At 43.6% G+C, this 18,326-nt stretch overlaps 1 protein-coding gene across 6 annotated transcripts in view; it reads right to left on the bottom strand.

The window, feature by feature from the left end:
- Positions 1 to 17,942, bottom strand: part of htt (huntingtin) — a 77,800-nt gene extending 59,858 nt beyond the window's left edge. For 2 of the 6 annotated variants that reach the window (XM_080760228.1, XM_080760232.1), the window contains exons 1-12: positions 17,559 to 17,942; positions 14,018 to 14,101; positions 12,523 to 12,643; positions 12,154 to 12,213; positions 10,824 to 10,903; positions 9,855 to 9,993; positions 8,446 to 8,587; positions 7,413 to 7,594; positions 5,880 to 6,084; positions 2,072 to 2,149; positions 1,638 to 1,904; positions 937 to 1,058 (exon numbers count right to left, since the gene is read on the bottom strand). In XM_080760228.1, the coding sequence (XP_080616354.1) occupies positions 937 to 1,058; positions 1,638 to 1,904; positions 2,072 to 2,149; positions 5,880 to 6,084; positions 7,413 to 7,594; positions 8,446 to 8,587; positions 9,855 to 9,993; positions 10,824 to 10,903; positions 12,154 to 12,213; positions 12,523 to 12,643; positions 14,018 to 14,101; positions 17,559 to 17,656 (1,578 nt within the window). In that variant the 5' untranslated portion in view covers positions 17,657 to 17,942. The other 4 variants (XM_080760227.1, XM_080760229.1, XM_080760231.1 and 1 more) reach the window with 3 other exon arrangements.
- Between the last annotated feature and the right edge of the window lie 384 nt (positions 17,943 to 18,326).

Here is an 18,326-nt window from a genome sequence, read left to right as displayed (position 1 = left end):
GGGGGGGTATGGGAGAGGGGGGGCAAGACCATAGTGGTGGAATGAGCAGAACGGACAAACACATTGGAAAAGCAAAGGACCTTCCAATTAAAGCAGCAACTTAAAGTAAGATTCCACCCCTTGCCTCTCGAGTAAAACAAAACAGGGGAAATATCATACGCGTAACACACACACACACACACACACAAATACATTATGGGTGGATAATAAAATCGATTTATAGATAGATCGCTATGGGACGATTATGAATCGATTTTGTCTGTTGGTATAGAATTCATTCATTTTTTTAAAGAAAGCTGCTTTTCTTTCAGCTGTTTTTGTTTGTTGGTAGTATAATAAAATAATCAAAGTAAAGTTTTTATTGTTGATCTTTAGAAAGCACTTTGTTCATTAGTCACACAGTGAGGGGGCAATTAATCATGTATTGAATTTGGAATCGAGATGCATTCTTGTGATGCATCACCATTATATCCATTTATAATCTAATCATAGCTCTCTGAAACGGAATTGCCAGGCAACTAGAAATCTCCGTCCCTAATATACAGAGTGTGTGTATATGTTGTAATAAACTTGACCGTCACATTCCTTGAAATGCACCATCCATTTCATACATATATTTTATTGTTTTATTTAATTTTTGTCCATTCTGCTAATTCTATGAATAATAGCACCATCCGAAAACCAAAAGCAGATTCTAGGTCAGGGTAAATTGTCAAACGTTCTGTTCAAAATCCATTGCAATTCCATCTTTCTATATCCAGGGATCACGTGCCACACCACGTTTGAACGGTATTGATGAGGCTTACTGGGAGACAGCCAACAGCACACTCATACTGACCAGCTCTGCCACGTTACTGGGAGACAGCCAACAGCACACTCATACTGACCAGCTCTGCCACGTTACTGGGAGACAGCCAACAGCACACTCATACTGACCAGCTCTGCCACGTCCGAAGGGGTGACGGCCGAGTCCGGACCCTCGGTGGTGGTCTGGGAGGAGTCGCTGGGGGGGAGCGAGGAGCGGTCGTTGGTACCCAGCAGCACCCCTGCTGCCTCCGCTAAGGGTGGGGTTGTCACAATTATTACATAATCGTCTAATCTAAATCGTACTAATAATTCTAGAGATTGCGTCCCAGACATTTGACAGAGAACAGAACGGTTCTGGTTTCCGTCATTATAACATTTGCCTGATCAAGACCTAGAGGGTCGAAACGTTGTTGATTGTTTGCCAATCTTGTGGAGCTCTAGAAACAAGTGTGCGGATGTTTCTTCTTCCTCTTTGATGTTTGCTTTGATGCCTTGACATCCTGGCCTTAATACAGGCCTTGATGCCTTAATACAGGCCTTGATGCCTTAAAACAGGCCTTGATGCCTTGACATCCAGCACCTGGCCTTAATACAGACACAAGATGTGCACAGAACCCTCTCTGTGTAATGGTGACAACTAAACATCAATTTAAATGTGTTAAGTGATAACTAAACATCAATTTAAATGTGTTAAGTGATAACTAAACATCAATTTAAATGTGTTAAGTGATAACTAAACATCAATTTAAATGTGTTAAGTGATAACTAAACATCAATTTAAATGTGTTAAGTGATAACTAAACATCAATTGTCAACGGTGACAGCCCTACCTAACGGCCCGCCCTCCGGCGTCACGTTCTCGGGTGTAGTGTAGTCGGCCGTCTCCGGCGTGGCGTTGGCTCCGCCGCTGGAGCTCCGGCTGAGCATGTCCTCGTCGTTGGGCGACTCGGCCGTGTCCGATGCGCCGCCGCCGCCGCCCTGCTCCGACGAGGCGCTGATGTCCACCGAGTCGCCGGGCTGCAGGGCATGCTGGGAGGAGCGCGGCTGCTCCGTGATGATGTCCACCTGGCCAGCCGTCTCCGTCCCCACTACAGACGCTGAGGAGAGAAGGAACCGCACGCTTTTAACACTCGCATGACTTAGGTAAGGCCACCTACCACACAAGCTGCATTCAGGTCAAAAAATTGTATTGGCTACTGTCTCCAGACACTTTGACCACTGGTTGAAAACCACTGGATTATGTAATTAATGTAATTTGTCTCACCTGCAAAGGCTCCGGTGGTCACCTCTGGCCTCTCGGCATCATCCTCCAGTACATCCTCCTCTCCGGACAGGATCTTACCTGGGGGGGGGGGGGAACAAGGCTTGAAGGTCAACTCCAGCAACACGTGGGCATGCACACACACACACACACACACACACACTAATGTTAGTGAACGAGAGTTCAAAAGGAAGAGATGGAAACAGCAGCAACGGGCTGCAGAAGATGGAGACCACAGTAGGGCTGCCCGTCACGATTCTGATAATTTACATGACAATTAAATTGTCACACAAATGATTGCGATTAACGATTTATCTGTGTTCTCTGCCATTGAACACTGGAACATGTGAATAAAAAACACATTTCCGTTTGGCTTTTAGTCTTTGAAGTTGCACAGCCTTGTTTTTAGCAGTGCCTCCGCTCCATTAAGCAGCTATGTGTGTCCCTATGTATGTATTTGAATGCATCCCAGCACGGATGCGTGTCTGAGCACGGAAAGCTGCAACACGATAACTCTGTCATTTCTCAACCGTTTCGGACGCGGGAAGGCTCGCCGGGAACAGGGCACGTTCCTGGGGGTTTGGATGTTCCCGGGGAACCCCACACGGTCACTCCACCATTTCGGACTCGGGAAGGAAATCGGTGGAAAGAGCAGATGTACAAGTCCTCGTTGTGACCTCGTAGGTCTACCATTTTCACTACTTTTGTATTGAACAATACAAAAGTTCATACATATTATATGTATGAACAATTTTCACATGGAAACGACTGTGACGAAAAAAAAACAATAATCCACGATTATCTCAAGCAGTGCCGATCAGACGATTGTCATCATGTAATAATTGTGACAGCACTGGTCGACCACAGAGAGCATAGTCACCTTTCTGCTTCCTGAGGACGAGTGGGCTGCAGGAAGACCCTCCCCCGGCTGAGAGCGGTCAGTGAGTGGTCAGGATTAGAAGGGTCAGGAGAAAAACAGCAAAGTGAGGAAGAGAGAGAGAAGAAGCAGCAGAGAGAAGCTCCCATGGGGAAGTAGTGACTCATCCATCGATCACAAAGAAAGGCAGGATAGGGTTGGTTAGTGTGCAAAGAAAACGCTGCAAAGCATAAACGCCGGGCTGTGTCCCAAATCACATATATATATATAGTACCTGTACTTGTATGTACTACATCAGTGGTTATAATCACATATATATAGTACCTGTACTTGTATGTACTACATCAGTGGTTATAATCACATATATATAGTACCTGTATTGTATGTACTACATCAGTGGTTATAATCACATATATATATATAGTACCTGTACTTGTATGTACTACATCAGTGGTTATAATCACATATATATAGTACCTGTATTGTATGTACTACATCAGTGGTTATAATCACATATATATATATATAGTACCTGTACTTGTATGTACTACATCAGTGGTTATAATCACATATATATAGTACCTGTATTGTATGTACTACATCAGTGGTTATAATCACATATATATATATAGTACCTGTACTTGTATGTACTACATCAGTGGTTATAATCACATATATATAGTACCTGTATTGTATGTACTACATCAGTGGTTATAATCACATATATATATATAGTACCTGTACTTGTATGTACTACATCAGTGGTTATAATCACATATATATAGTACCTGTATTGTATGTACTACATCAGTGGTTATAATCACATATATATAGTACCTGTACTTGTATGTACTACATCAGTGGTTATAATCACATATATATATATAGTACCTGTATTGTATGTACTACATCAGTGGTTATAATCACATATATATAGTACCTGTATTGTATGTACTACATCAGTGGTTATAATCACATATATATATATAGTACCTGTACTTGTATGTACTACATCAGTGGTTATAATCACATATATATATATAGTACCTGTACTTGTATGTACTACATCAGTGGTTATAATCACATATATATAGTACCTGTATTGTATGTACTACATCAGTGGTTATAATCACATATATATATATAGTACCTGTACTTGTATGTACTACATCAGTGGTTATAATCACATATATATAGTACCTGTACTTGTATGTACTACATCAGTGGTTATAATCACATATATATATATATAGTACCTGTATTGTATGTACTACATCAGTGGTTATAATCACATATATATATATAGTACCTGTACTTGTATGTACTACATCAGTGGTTATAATCACATATATATAGTACCTGTATTGTATGTACTACATCAGTGGTTATAATCACATATATATATATAGTACCTGTATTGTATGTACTACATCAGTGGTTATAATCACATATATATAGTACCTGTATTGTATGTACTACATCAGTGGTTATAATCACATATATATATATAGTACCTGTACTTGTATGTACTACATCAGTGGTTATAATCACATATATATAGTACCTGTATTGTATGTACTACATCAGTGGTTATAATCACATATATATAGTACCTGTATTGTATGTACTACATCAGTGGTTATAATCACATATATATAGTACCTGTACTTGTATGTACTACATCAGTGGTTATAATCACATATATATAGTACCTGTACTTGTATGTACTACATCAGTGGTTATAATCACATATATATAGTACCTGTACTTGTATGTACTACATCAGTGGTTATAATCACATATATATATATATAGTACCTGTATTGTATGTACTACATCAGTGGTTATAATCACATATATATAGTACCTGTACTTGTATGTACTACATCAGTGGTTTTCAACCCTTTCCGTATCAAGGTCCATTATTTATTCAAATAATTACAAAGAAGAAAAACAAGAAAAAATGTGTTTTCTTCTTTCTAATTATTTGTTCGGCCCAAATAATGGTGTTTGTTGCCATGATTTGTCACGATCCAAGTTGGCTTTGTCCGAGGCATACATATCTTTAAAGAAATACTTTGTAAATAAATACGTCTATGGGAAAAATGAATGGGAAATCCTGGACTGCAACGCTCTATAGTCTATACTATCCGTGTTAAACTACTGATCATTGGTAGCTGGGGCAAGTAGCGCTAAGCTAACAAAAAATGTTGTGTGGTTCTATTTTACATTGTGCCATGCCCATACCTCAGGCAATGTTTTTTAATACACTTCCCTTCCATTTTTGCTGAATAGATCTTGTTTTGGTTCGCATCCAGTCAGGAAAAACACAAATAGACCGGTCCTGTCACAACTCAAATCACACTTAAGCAACGCCCCATCGAGTGAGCTGCTTTCTCATTCCATCTACTGAGAGATTTCTAATCTGTGGAGTGAGATTGGAGGGCTGTCCAGTCCACGCAAGACTGCATGGTATTAAACCAAATGAGAAACGCAAGGAAAGAGCCACATCTAGTGGCCAGCAGAGGTACTACACAAACATGTTCCCATTTCATCATGGCTTACTGTGTAAACCATAGTCTGATATTTGTAGTGGAGGAACCCAGGTGGCAGATCATTCTGGGGGTCCTTGACAGGGAAAAGGTTGAGCACCACTGACATAGAAACATGGGTTTATATCAGAAAAATGTCATGATTTAGCCCATTTTGGGAGGGAACCCCTTTTGGTTATATGTTATGTTATGTTATAATTTAGCTATTGAAAAAAACTCAGAAAACTGTCATCGAAGACATTTCTTTAAATGTCGCCGTCAGGGCTGAATGGGTTAGGACAATGTTTTACCGATGAGCTCCAGGGCTGAATGGGTTAGGACAAGTGTTTTACCGATGAGCTCCAGGATGGGCTGAATGGGTTAATTAGGACAAGTGTTTTACCGATGAGCTCCAGGATGCTGCCGGAGCGTGCGCGGCTCTCTGCGTCCTGGCGGAACACGCTGGCGTAGGGAACGCTGCCCGCCGTAATGAGCATGTGCAGAAGCTCCGGGGGCGGAGTCCTGAACGCCTGCTGCAGGAGCTCCAGAGCCGCCGTCACCACGTTGTGGTCGCGGTGCTGCGTGTAGTGGAGGGTCAGCTCGTACACCTGAGACGTGCACGCACACACACACACACACACAAGAGGGTCAGTTTGTATACCTGCAACGTGCACGCACACACACACAGGGTCAGTTTGTATACCTGCAACGTGCATGCACACACACACACACACACACACACACACACACACACACACACACACAGGGTCAGCTCGTACACGAGGACGTGTGTAATAAGGCCTGAAACAGACTTTCTGTAAACAAATACTTCAAGTTACGCAGAGTTGATTTTCACGCATCGCAGCATTCTAAATAGTGTGTCATTCTTAGTGCATGACCATGCAATGCATACGTGACCTGCAACTAATGGTCATGTGTAATGGTAACAACCCCACACACATCCTTTCTCCCCCCAGTCTAATGTGTAATGGTAACAACCCCACACACATGCACACATCCTTTCTCCCAGTCAGTCTAATGTGTAATGGTAACAACCCCACACACACATGCACACATCCTTTCTCCCCCCAGTCTAATGTGTAATAATAACAGCCCCACACACATCCTTTCTCCCAGTCAGTCTAATGTGTAATGGTAACAGCCCCACACACACACATGCACACATCCTTTCTCCCCCCAGTCTAATGTGTAATAATAACAGCCCCACACACATCCTTTCTCCCAGTCAGTCTAATGTGTAATGGTAACAGCCCCACACACACACATGCACACATCCTTTCTCCCCCCAGTCTAATGTGTAATAATAACAGCCCCACACACATCCTTTCTCCCAGTCAGTCTAATGTGTAATGGTAACAGCCCCACACACACACATCCTTTCTCCCCCCAGTCTAATGTGTAATGGTAACAGCTCCACACACATGCACACATCCTTTCTCCCCCCAGTCTAATGTGTAATGGTAACAGCTCCACACACACACACACACACACACACACACATGCACACATCCTTTCTCCCCCCAGTCTAATGTGTAATGGTAACAGCTCCACACACATCCTTTCTCCCAGTCAGTCTAATGTGTAATGGTAACAGCTCCACACACATCCTTTCTCCCAGTCAGTCTAATGTGTAATGGTAACAGCCCAACACACACATGCACACATCCTTTCTCCCAGTCAGTCTAATGTGTAACGGTAACAGCCCAACACACACATGCACACATCCTTTCTCCCAGTTAGTCTAATGTGTAATGGTAACAGCCCCACATACATCCTTTCTCCCAGTCAGTCTAATGTGTAATGGTAACAGCCCAACACACACATGCACACATCCTTTCTCCCAGTCAGTCTAATGTGTAATGGTAACAGCCCAACACACACATGCACACATCCTTTCTCTCCCGGCCAGTCTGACCTGCAGCAGCTGTTCGGGGGTGGGCTGCACGTCGGCCTCCTTCAGCATGGCTCCGAAGCTGCCTTTGAGGCTGCTGGTGTTGACCTGCTGCTGCAGCAGAGGCATCAGGTAGCGCAGCGTCAACAGCACCCCCAGGATCAGGTGGCTGGGGTGCTCCTCCTCGTCCACTGGCACCAACAGACCTGCCAACGAGGGAGATGGACACGGATACACAAGGTGTGAACCACGTACAGTTGTCCCCCGACACCATTTTTTTCAGACCTAGTACGAGTACAAGTACTGCATTTTTAGTACTCGCCGATACAGAGTACCAATACGAGTACTTCGCTGAGTAACCACTTATTTTACCTTTTTCTCCAATTTAATTTAATTGTCATGCCTACACTTGTTATTTATGCTTGTAGAGCGGCTGTTTTTGATCGGCTGTTTTGGCCAATTTGCTGCAGTGTTGGGTCAGACTTATCTCCCGTTGCATTTGTTCAGCCTAGTGTCAATTGGATGTTTTGGTCAGAGTATCGAGCCTGGTTCAGAGTACGAGTTCAGAGTAATAGTACTTGATACTGGTATCGGCCTGAGTAACCGATAGGGATGTATGCCTGACTGGTTCAGAGGTGAATGGCAAGGTTCCCGGTTCAATCCTATGGTTCTCCCAGAGTTAGTGTCGAGAAGCAAGACTTTGAACCCCGAATGAATTGTGTCGATGTGCAGGATGGTACCTTGCATGGCGGGGAGCGCGATATGTGTTATTTATTGCGTACATCTACGGTGTGTGTTAAGCAGCCAGGTATAGAAGTGTGTGTGTGTGTGTGTGTGTGTGTGTGTGTGTCGTACCCAGCAGCACGTTGAGCAGCCAGGTATAGAAGTGTAAGTGTGTGTGTGTGTGTGTGTGTGTGTGTGTGTGTGTGTGTGTGTGTGTGTTTGTGTGCGTCGTACCCAGCAGCACGTTGAGCAGCCAGGTATAGAAGTGTAAGTGTGTGTGTGTGTGTGTGTGTGTGTGTGTGTTTGTGTGTGTGTGTGTGTGTGTGCGTCGTACCCAGCAGCACGTTGAGCAGCCAGGTATAGAAGTAGCTGCTGCGTCTGGAGTGTTGACACACGCTGACGGCTGAGCTGGCCGCCGTCCGTCTGATGGTCGGTGAGCTGCCCTTCAGACTGGCTACCAAGGATTTCAACAGCACCTATATATGTGCACCACACACACGCACACACACACGCACACACACACACACAGAGCGCACGCACACACACGCACACACACACACACACACACACATACAGAGCGCACGCACACACACACACACACACACACACACACACATACACCGTTCAATAGGCATGATGTTTCCAAGGCAGCTTTCAAGCTTCGGGACGTGTAGTGAGACTGTAGATCTACTATTTTCGGTAGGGATGTCCCAATCACGTTTTTTTTTTTATCTGCCGATACAGATTATTCCCGATCCTCCATCTGCGTCTCCAGTCATCTCGGTCCTCCATACATCTGGCCAGCTCATTTGTGCTTAACATGATATGGATATAATATTGATACTAGGGATGTCCCAGTCACGTTTCTTTGCTCCCGATCCGATTCCGATCATTTGAAAATGACGTGATTGGCCCCGATTTCCGATCTCGTGATCGGGACAACCCTATTTTTTGGCATACGACGATAATCATTATCATTAGCCCTCCACAATATCCTTATACTGTATAGGGAGAGCATCCTCTGTGTCGTGTTGCATAATCCACTTAGGTATGGAAAGAATTTAGTTGGCGTTAATTTAGCATGCAATGTAACCACGGATTAGTAATAATATATGACAGATGTGTAGCTGTGCAATGTGATTGCACCTCGATCTCCCCATCGTTGGCAAAGTGTCCCAGGGCAGACATGATCTCACCATCGTTGGCAAAGTGTCCCAGGGCAGACATGATCTCACCTTGATCTCTCCATCGTTGGCAAAGTGTCCCAGGGCAGACATGATCTCACCTTGATCTCTCCCCATCGTTGGCAAAGTGTCCCAGCCAGGGCAGACATGATCTTACCTTGATCTCTCCATCGTTGGCAAAGTGTCCCAGGGCAGACATGATCTCACCTTGATCTCTCCATCGTTGGCAAAGTGTCCCAGGGCAGACATGATCTCACCTTGATCTCTCCCCATCGTTGGCAAAGTGTCCCAGGGCAGACATGATCTCACCTTGATCTCTCCATCGTTGGCAAAGTGTCCCAGGGCAGACATGATCTCACCTTGATCTCTCCATCGTTGGCAAAGTGTCCCAGGGCAGACATGATCTCACCTTGATCTCTCCATCGTTGGCAAAGTGTCCCAGGGCAGACATGATCTCACCTTGATCTCTCCATCGTTGGCAAAGTGTCCCAGGGCAGACATGATCTCACCTTGATCTCCCCATCGTTGGCAAAGTGTCCCAGGGCAGACATGATCTCACCTTGATCTCCCCATCGTTGGCAAAGTGTCCCAGGGCAGACATGATCTTGGGCATGGCTGCGGCCAGCGTCTCTTGTACCGACTCCTCCTGCCGCTTGGTGATTCTGGTCAGGCACGGCAACAGGTTGACCAGGTAGGGTCTGGAGGAAAGAAAACATTCTGATTAGCCCTCTGAGACTAGATTCTACAAATGTCTTCTAAATCATGACAGTTTTCTGAAAAACCCTATGTTGTGCTCAAACAAGGACCCCCAGAATGATATATATTTGGCCACCGACACCCATCTCAAAATATTTTGTTCCAGGGACCCCCCCAGAAGCAAAGACTTGAGTTACAAATGTTTGTTGTGAAAGAATAAAATATTCAAAGATTTACACACATTTTCATGATTAAAAAAAACATAGCAGATCTACAAGCTTGTAGCACGGCACTCAGTGCCGCGCTATGGGCTTGTAGATCTGCTATTTTTGAACGGCTAAAGTTTAAATGAATGGTTAAAGTGGTTAAAATCTATAAGGTGACACAGATGCGTCCGCAGGTCTAAATGGGTCATGCAAGGCAACATGTTTGACAAGCTAGGGTCTGGAGGAAAGCCCCCGGGGATGGTGGAGCAAAGTGACGGGAAAAAGTACTCACGTGTTTTACCTTTATTAAAAGTATCAATACTGCAATATAGAAATACTCCGTTACAAGTAACAGTCCGGAATTCAAAATGTATGCATCAAGACGCATGGGGAGCTTGTAGATCTGCCATTTTCAAATGGTCGAAATGTATATAGGGCTGGTATGTATGGTAATGTTTGTTTTGTAATAATAGTGGAAATTGGAAATGTTAGTTACTTTACACGACTGGGAAAAACCATGTGTGGAGATGGAATACATGAGAAGAGAGAGAGAGAATGTCTGTGACAACACTGCTACTGCAATGCAACACTGAAAAACCAAGAAACTGCAAATATAAAATGTATACCTGCATTTCTGTGGTCTGATGAGGTGGGCAAGCTCCGCAAACCTCCAGAGAGCTGCCCTCAGGCTCCGAGAGGCACCATTCTGCCAACGATAACATACACATCATTAGCCATGGTTCACATCATGAGTGTGCAACTTTGAAGATGGAGAGGGCCACTATAGACCAATTCAGAAACGGGTCTCATGGTCGCAGCTTACGTATTTCCTGTAGCTCACTAAGCATTTAAAGTATGAGGTATAAAGTACAGCAGCTTTGTGTTCATAAAACAGAAAGATTGGGTATTGGGTAAGACTGGCGTTATGTATCTTTCAGGACCTTTCACTGCTTCGTCTCAACCATTACTCAATGGTTCTGGTCTCAGCCACCGCGGTGGATATTTTAACATTACGTTTTTTTGGGGGGGTTTTTTATGTTGCCACTACTGTTGGAGCAGCCTTAAACTACACAGGTTCATCTCGATGTTCTGGGCATCTTTGTAATGTTAGTGTTAGTAAAAAGCAGGTAAAGGAGTAACGTTTGAGGCAGACTAACATCAGTCACTCTACAGTTCACTGTAGTAGAAGAGGTGCGCCTGGTGCAGGTTTAAACCCTGCAGCTTTGTCGGCTCCACCTACAGGAAATACGTAAACTGCGACCATGAGACCCGTTTCTGAATTCGTCTATAGTTCCACACTCCCTCCAGAGGGCCACTATAGTTCCACATTCCACACTCCCTCCAGAGGGCCACTATAGTTCCACATTCCACACTCCCTCCAGAGGGCCACTATAGTTCCACATTCCACACTCCCTACAGAGGGCCACTATAGTTCCACATTCCACACTCCCTCCAGAGGGCCACTATAGTTCCACACTCCCTCCAGAGGGCCACACTGATTGTCCGCTTAAATCCGTATATTTTACCTTGTTTCGTAATTAATGCCCAACTTGTCATTCTTACAAAAGTAGCAAAAAATTGCATTTTAATCCGATTGGTGGCCATTTTCTCAAAACGTTACAATGTATCAGAGTGAAATACACCTCCCAACCGATAGGGGTGCGTAGTTGAAAGCAGAATGGTGAGGGGAAAAAAAACGGAGAAAATAGCGGGTTGCCCGGTCGGATTAAAATACTTTTTATTGAACAATACGGAATGCACGGGTGCTAATTGTAACATACGTGGCCGCGGGGGTGAGCACTTTATATTTGAAATCTGAAAGTTAAAAACACTATGGTGTTTGAAGGTTAAACACCATAGCACTTACACTTTCATAAATTAATGCACATCCCTTGACACCAACATGATGAACAGGACTCATTTCAAGCTGTCATTATCCATCGTTTGTGAACATACCTTTTTAATCTCTTTGTACAGCTCCAGCTGTAGTCTAGGCAGATTGGAGTCCATCAATGCCTGTGTTGGACAGATTAATTCACAAATCATTGTTCCAGAAGCCCACAGCAATTAGAAAGTGCAATTAGAAAGACAAAAGGTTAAGGAAATGATTTTCTGAAGGGAGAGACGTTGCTGACGGTTTCCTTAGGTATTCTCATATTACAAGAATTTCCTCCACTACCAAATACCTTAACAAAAAGAGCAAGTGGCATGTAAAAAAAAGGTATGGAGGAAAAAATAAACACCAACTCTCACAATGTGATTTGTTTTTGATCCATATTGTGCAAGCATGCTTTCAACGTAATATTATTTTGGTCCCATCCTCACTTTGATGATTTTGTTCAGGCACTCGTCGGCCACCATCCGCACGTCTGACTCACTGTCGTCGCTGCAGAGCAGGAACATCTCCATGGCGATGCCCAGGAGCTTCTGGAACTCAGGAGACGTCCTGATCCCAGAGCCATAGAGACAAGAGCATAGGGAGGAGAGTCATTACACACACACACACACACACACATAGAGACAAGAGCATAGGGAGGAGAGTCATTACACACACACACACACACACACACAGAGACAAGAGCATAGGGAGGAGAGTCATTACACACACACACACACACACACACACACACACACACACACAGAGACAAGAGCATAGGGAGGAGAGTCATTACACACACACACACACACACACACACACACACACACACACACACACAGAGACAAGAGCATAGGGAGGAGAGTCATTACACACACGCACACACACACACACACACACACACACACACATAGAGACAAGAGCATAGGGAGGAGAGTCATTACACACACACACACACACACACACACACACACACACACACACATAGAGACAAGAGCATAGGGAGGAGAGTCATCACACACACACACACACACACACACACACACACAGAGCATATGGAGGAGAGTCCAACAGATTGATTTGTGGAGGTGTTGAAACAGTCTGATGTGTTGATTAATGAAATGTTCATCGTCAGCATTGAACTTCAAGGCTGTGCTCCATGCAGTCCGCGGTGGTACAGTATGTACAGTTTGTTCTGTGCATGGTTCCATCTGGACCGCAACTAATGACTGAATTACTTAAATGACATGATGCAATCAGCCCCTTTCAAACAGGGTACCTAATAGTAGGGATGTCCCGATACACTTTCCCATCCGATCCCGATACCACCATTTTTGTGTTAGCCGATACCGATACCAGAGAATAATATTTATAATACAAAAAGAAAAAAGTTCTTATTTTGAAGTCCACCGACCGGGAATAGCGTTTAAAGCTATCTAGCTAGACTCCTCACTCAAATGTGCACTTGCAGTTTGGGCAACTCCAAAGCAAACTCCACATGGCCCAACATTTTTATTTACCTGCCATAGCGTCAACCCCTTACCCCTGTGTCGGACCGGTGTTAGACTGGCATATTCGCCGATACCGATATGAACCGATATGACCAAAGGCAAATAAGGGCCGATCCGATGCTTTTCCGATACTGATACAGTAAGTATCTCTACTAATTACCATCAGAAAAACAAGAAGGGCCAGATACAGAAATCTGTGGCCCACCCATTAGGGATGGAGCCATCGGAAAGGTTCACACACCGAGCCACAATGCTCTGCTCACATATGAATGCATCTAGCTCAGATGCTGCCGGGCCTACCTCACAGACTGAGCCACAATGTTCTCACATATGAATGCATCTAGCTCAGATGCTGCCGGGCCTACCTAACAGACTGAGCCACAATGCTCTGCTCACATATGAATGCATCTAGCTCAGATGCTGCCGGACCTACCTCACAGACTGAGCCACAATGTTCTCACATATCGTCAGGCAGTGGGTCACTCTGTCCTTCTTTGTGGTGGCCTGCTCCTTCTTCCTGTGGAGGGACAGAGCAGAGGTAGGGGAACATGAGAAAAAGCGGAAAGCGGAGGGAGAAATTCAAATAAATACAAGATCAGGGAGAGAAGGAATAGGGGAGATAAGAGAGAGGGTTCAGAGGCAGAACGAAGAGTACATTTTGTGAAATTCAGGACGTCAGGATGAAGAAGGCACCGTCCGACACCAGATTTAGAATGATTCCTCTTCCTTCTCCAGAAAGAAATCCACTGCACAACTAACTAACTGGGGCCAAATCTCAGACAGGAAGGGCAGTTCAATCCAAAGCAGAAGTTGACCTCAAAGACACAGGCTCTTATCTCATAATGACACAAGAAAGGAACATCGCAGTCGAATTTGAACTTCTCACCATTGGCAGAGATAGCCCGTCCAACTCATTTTGTTTACTAAGTATATTAAGTCTATATTTTAGTAATTTATGTTGAAATGGTGTGGAAAGCACTGTACAAGACGTTATATTTGCTTGGTATAGGTAAATCAACCTTTTGAAAATTACTATGCTTTATATATATATATATATATATATAAATAAATGTTAAGCTAATTTTATACAGAAAAAAGTGCTGGATTCCAATCTAGAATTTCAGCTTGATATTTGACTAACAATTTCAGGTGCATTCTGTAGTGTAATGTATACTGAATATGGACATAATGTAAACAATATCTCACAAATAAAGCAATCTTGGGAAACACGATCGACGTTTATGTAAACTAATCTGGTTGATAATGGCATGCCATGTAACACTGGCATGGTCCTTTACTGCCAGAACGTCCTCCGTCCTTCTGTACAAAAGGTAAGCTAGATCTGTAAAGGCCAAACAGATCTACATTATAATCATCATCATCAAATTACAGTGCCATGTGTATGAAGAGGCCAGGGATTCCAACCAGGGAGGAGTGGGATTGTGGGTGATTAAAAACCATCTTTGCCATGCACAGGATGTGAGAGTTTTGACAGCTTTACAGAGAATGTGGGAGCATGCCACTGGATAATCGGGTAAACCAAGGCTTTTATTTCTTTCATGGCAAGACTGTAAGAACAACCAATGTGACACAATTGATTTATAGAACAATCCAGGGATAAGTCCAGGGCTAAATCATGTTAGTAAGCATTCTGTGCAACTGCTTAAAATGGCCTTTTAAGAGGCTCTGTAAACATGCATTTCTTCATCTACCCAGGCTAAAGGGAGTGATAAAAAAAAAAGGACCAAGCGTGATATCTGGTGACTCCAGTCCTTTCGGACACTAAGTTCCCAGAGGCAGTTTGCCCGTCGTTCGAGCACAGATCATGTTCTACTTGCTCAAAGATCTTGCCCACTTGCCAGAAAAGTAAATTGTCCATTATAAAATGATATGTAATTTTTTTAATTACTGTTCAACACTTATTTTCTTTTATTCTTTTTTTTACTTTCTGGGGCTGTGCGATGAAAATATGTCATGCCTCTTATTGTTATGCCAAATACCTGCATAGCTATGAATATGACTATGGTTCACACATTTTTAAGTGTAGTTAGCAACAGTGAAAACAGCACATTATAGGTAAACAGAGCTCTTATTTTACATTCCACAGCCCAGAAGACAGATCACTCTGGCCACGTTCAGGTGTTTATACCTGATCATAATGTTCATCATGCAAACCACATTTCCCATTTAGGATTTTTTTTTAATAAAATCACACACGTGACCCGTGTGAAGTGAGGGGCGCTCTTATCATCGTACATCATTATATATCCTCTAATTCCGGCCAATCCGAATTTGCGTCCTCGCCTTCGCCATCAATGTTTGTGTTACGCAATATTTGTGTTTACATGAACACTCACAAATTCTCCATTCATTGTCAATGGCATTTAATGTTTGTGTAGGACAAAGCTTGAGTACCATTATGGAATAGGCCTATTACGCATTTCACTTGAACTCATACACTCAACGCAACTATTACCATCACAGGGCAATAGCTGCAAAGATAGCTGGAGTAAGTTTCTGTAGCCTGGATCAAGTCTTTCAAAAACAGGTGCTTAAGAAAGCCAAGTCCATTCGGACGGACAACTCTCATCCCCTCAGCTTTGAGTACAGGCTGCTTCCTTCTGGCCTTCACCTGAAGGTTCCAGGAAGTTAGGAACCACAAGTAATAGCCTTGGTAGAAGTTCTCCTTCATCACCAGGCTTTAAATGCTGATGCGAGGTGGAGGTAACTTGTTGCTTCTTGCATGAACACATTTACAATTGTTATGAATTCCAATGCTACACTGACCGATACCTTGAACTACCATCCTGTTCTATTCCTATGTGTACCACCACATGCATTTATACTTTGTTTTTATGCGATTCATGTCTGCCTGCTATGTTTTGCTGTACACCAAAAAATCGTCCTTCGATCGGGACAAACAAATAAATGAACCTGAACCTGAAGAGCATACCCAGGCGTTGACACTAAGGGTTGCCCTTACCTGTCCCTGGCAGGTAAATTAAAATTCCGGGCAGGTGGAGTTTGCTTTCCGATTGCCCGACCTGGCAAGTGCTTGTTTGAGAGGAGACGCAACCGTCTATAAACAACACAACAATCTGTCTTCTGGTCTGTGGAATGTATAATAAGAGCACTGTTGTTTACCTATAATGTGCTGTTTTCACTGTTGCTACACTTACAAATATAAAATAACAAGTGTGAACCCTTATATTCATAGCTATGTACTGTAGGAATTTGGCAGAAAAATGTGGTATGACCGTGTTAAATTGAACAGTAATTAAAATGTTACCCATCATTTTATAACGGACAATTTACTTTTTGGGCAAGTGGGCATGACCTTTGGGCAAGTAGAATATGGGCACAAGTGCCTCTGAGACCTTAGTGTCAACCCTAGCCCTGAAACACGACTGTCATAATCGAGCGTCATGTTGTGAATCAAAGATGCTGCTGTTGTCTGTAGACTAGTCTATCGACTGAACGTAAACCGAATCACAGTAGAGCAGCCTACGCTATTACTGTTCCAAGGCCACATGTTGTAGGCCTATCCCAATGCATCATTTACTATAATCAACAATTATAACAAAAAGGCCAGAAATGGAGTGTGATAATGAAGCTTATATGACTGTGTCCATTAAGACATGCTACTGTACTTGCACTGGCAGGTGCATGCATGCGCATTTCATCACCAACGTTTACTCCGTTAGATAGAAATGAACGTGATTTAGTCAGGTGAGGGTGTATGTATAAAACACATGCACATGTCAAGCCCGATGAGTACATAACATACAATAACCAGATGTAAATGTTGATTTGCCATACTAGCTTGCATTAGCTTAGCTATAAGCTTCCTTCAGGTTGGTATAGGAGGTTGTGGTAAACCAAAGCACCATGCAGTTATAACCTGGTTGCCAACCACCTATAGCTGCCTGTGTGGAACAACATCAGTGCACATTTTGAACCAAGTGTTGACTTACTGTTTCTGGACCAGCTCCTCGGCGGTCGGCGGTCCCTGCTGCTGCTGGAATGACTTCAGAGACTCAAAGGCCTTCATCAGTTTCTCCATGGTGGCCATTTTAGCAGCCCCAGCAGCCAGTCTAAGCTAGCTAGCTTAGCTAGCTTTAGCTGGCTAATATTTACAATTGGGGGGCTAGCTGAGTATTATAGCTTATCGGTGGCGACAAAAACAGCAAGCAGCCTCGTATGGCTGGGAAATGGGCAGCTAGTAGCTAACAGCTACTAAACCACCTCGGTTTCAGTGCTGGACAGCTCCTTACTCCGTTAATGAATGAATTGATGCTGCTTGATGAAAAGCCATCTTCTTTTCTTTGATGTGTGTGTTGTGTTGTTGTCCTGTCTGTCTGTCTCTGACAAAATCTCAACACAAGGAAGTGGGAGATGTGACAGTTTGACAGGGGGCGGGGCACGCAGCAGCAAGTGGGCTAATCACGCGGAGAGTTGTCCCTGACGGACGGGTGAAGTGAACCAATCGGAGGCTCGATGAGGAGGAGGAGGAGGAGGGGCGGGTTGTTTTTTTGAGAGTCACGGGGTTGGTTGCTGCTGAGCTCCCCCTATGGCTGAGCTGGGCACAGACGCACAGTGTTGATTTCGTCGACTAATAGAAAACATGTTCGTCGTCTACCTTTTTTGGGATGATGAAAACGAAATAAAAACTAGATAAAAACTAAGCCTTGATGACTAAAACTATGACTAAATATAATATTAGTCTAGTCAAAAACTAGACT

Source organism: Protomyctophum bolini, assembly GCF_963924005.1.
Source record: "Protomyctophum bolini genome assembly, chromosome: 3".
Classification (NCBI taxonomy): Eukaryota; Metazoa; Chordata; class Actinopteri; order Myctophiformes; family Myctophidae; genus Protomyctophum; species Protomyctophum bolini.
This window is presented reverse-complemented; position numbering and strand designations above follow the sequence as displayed.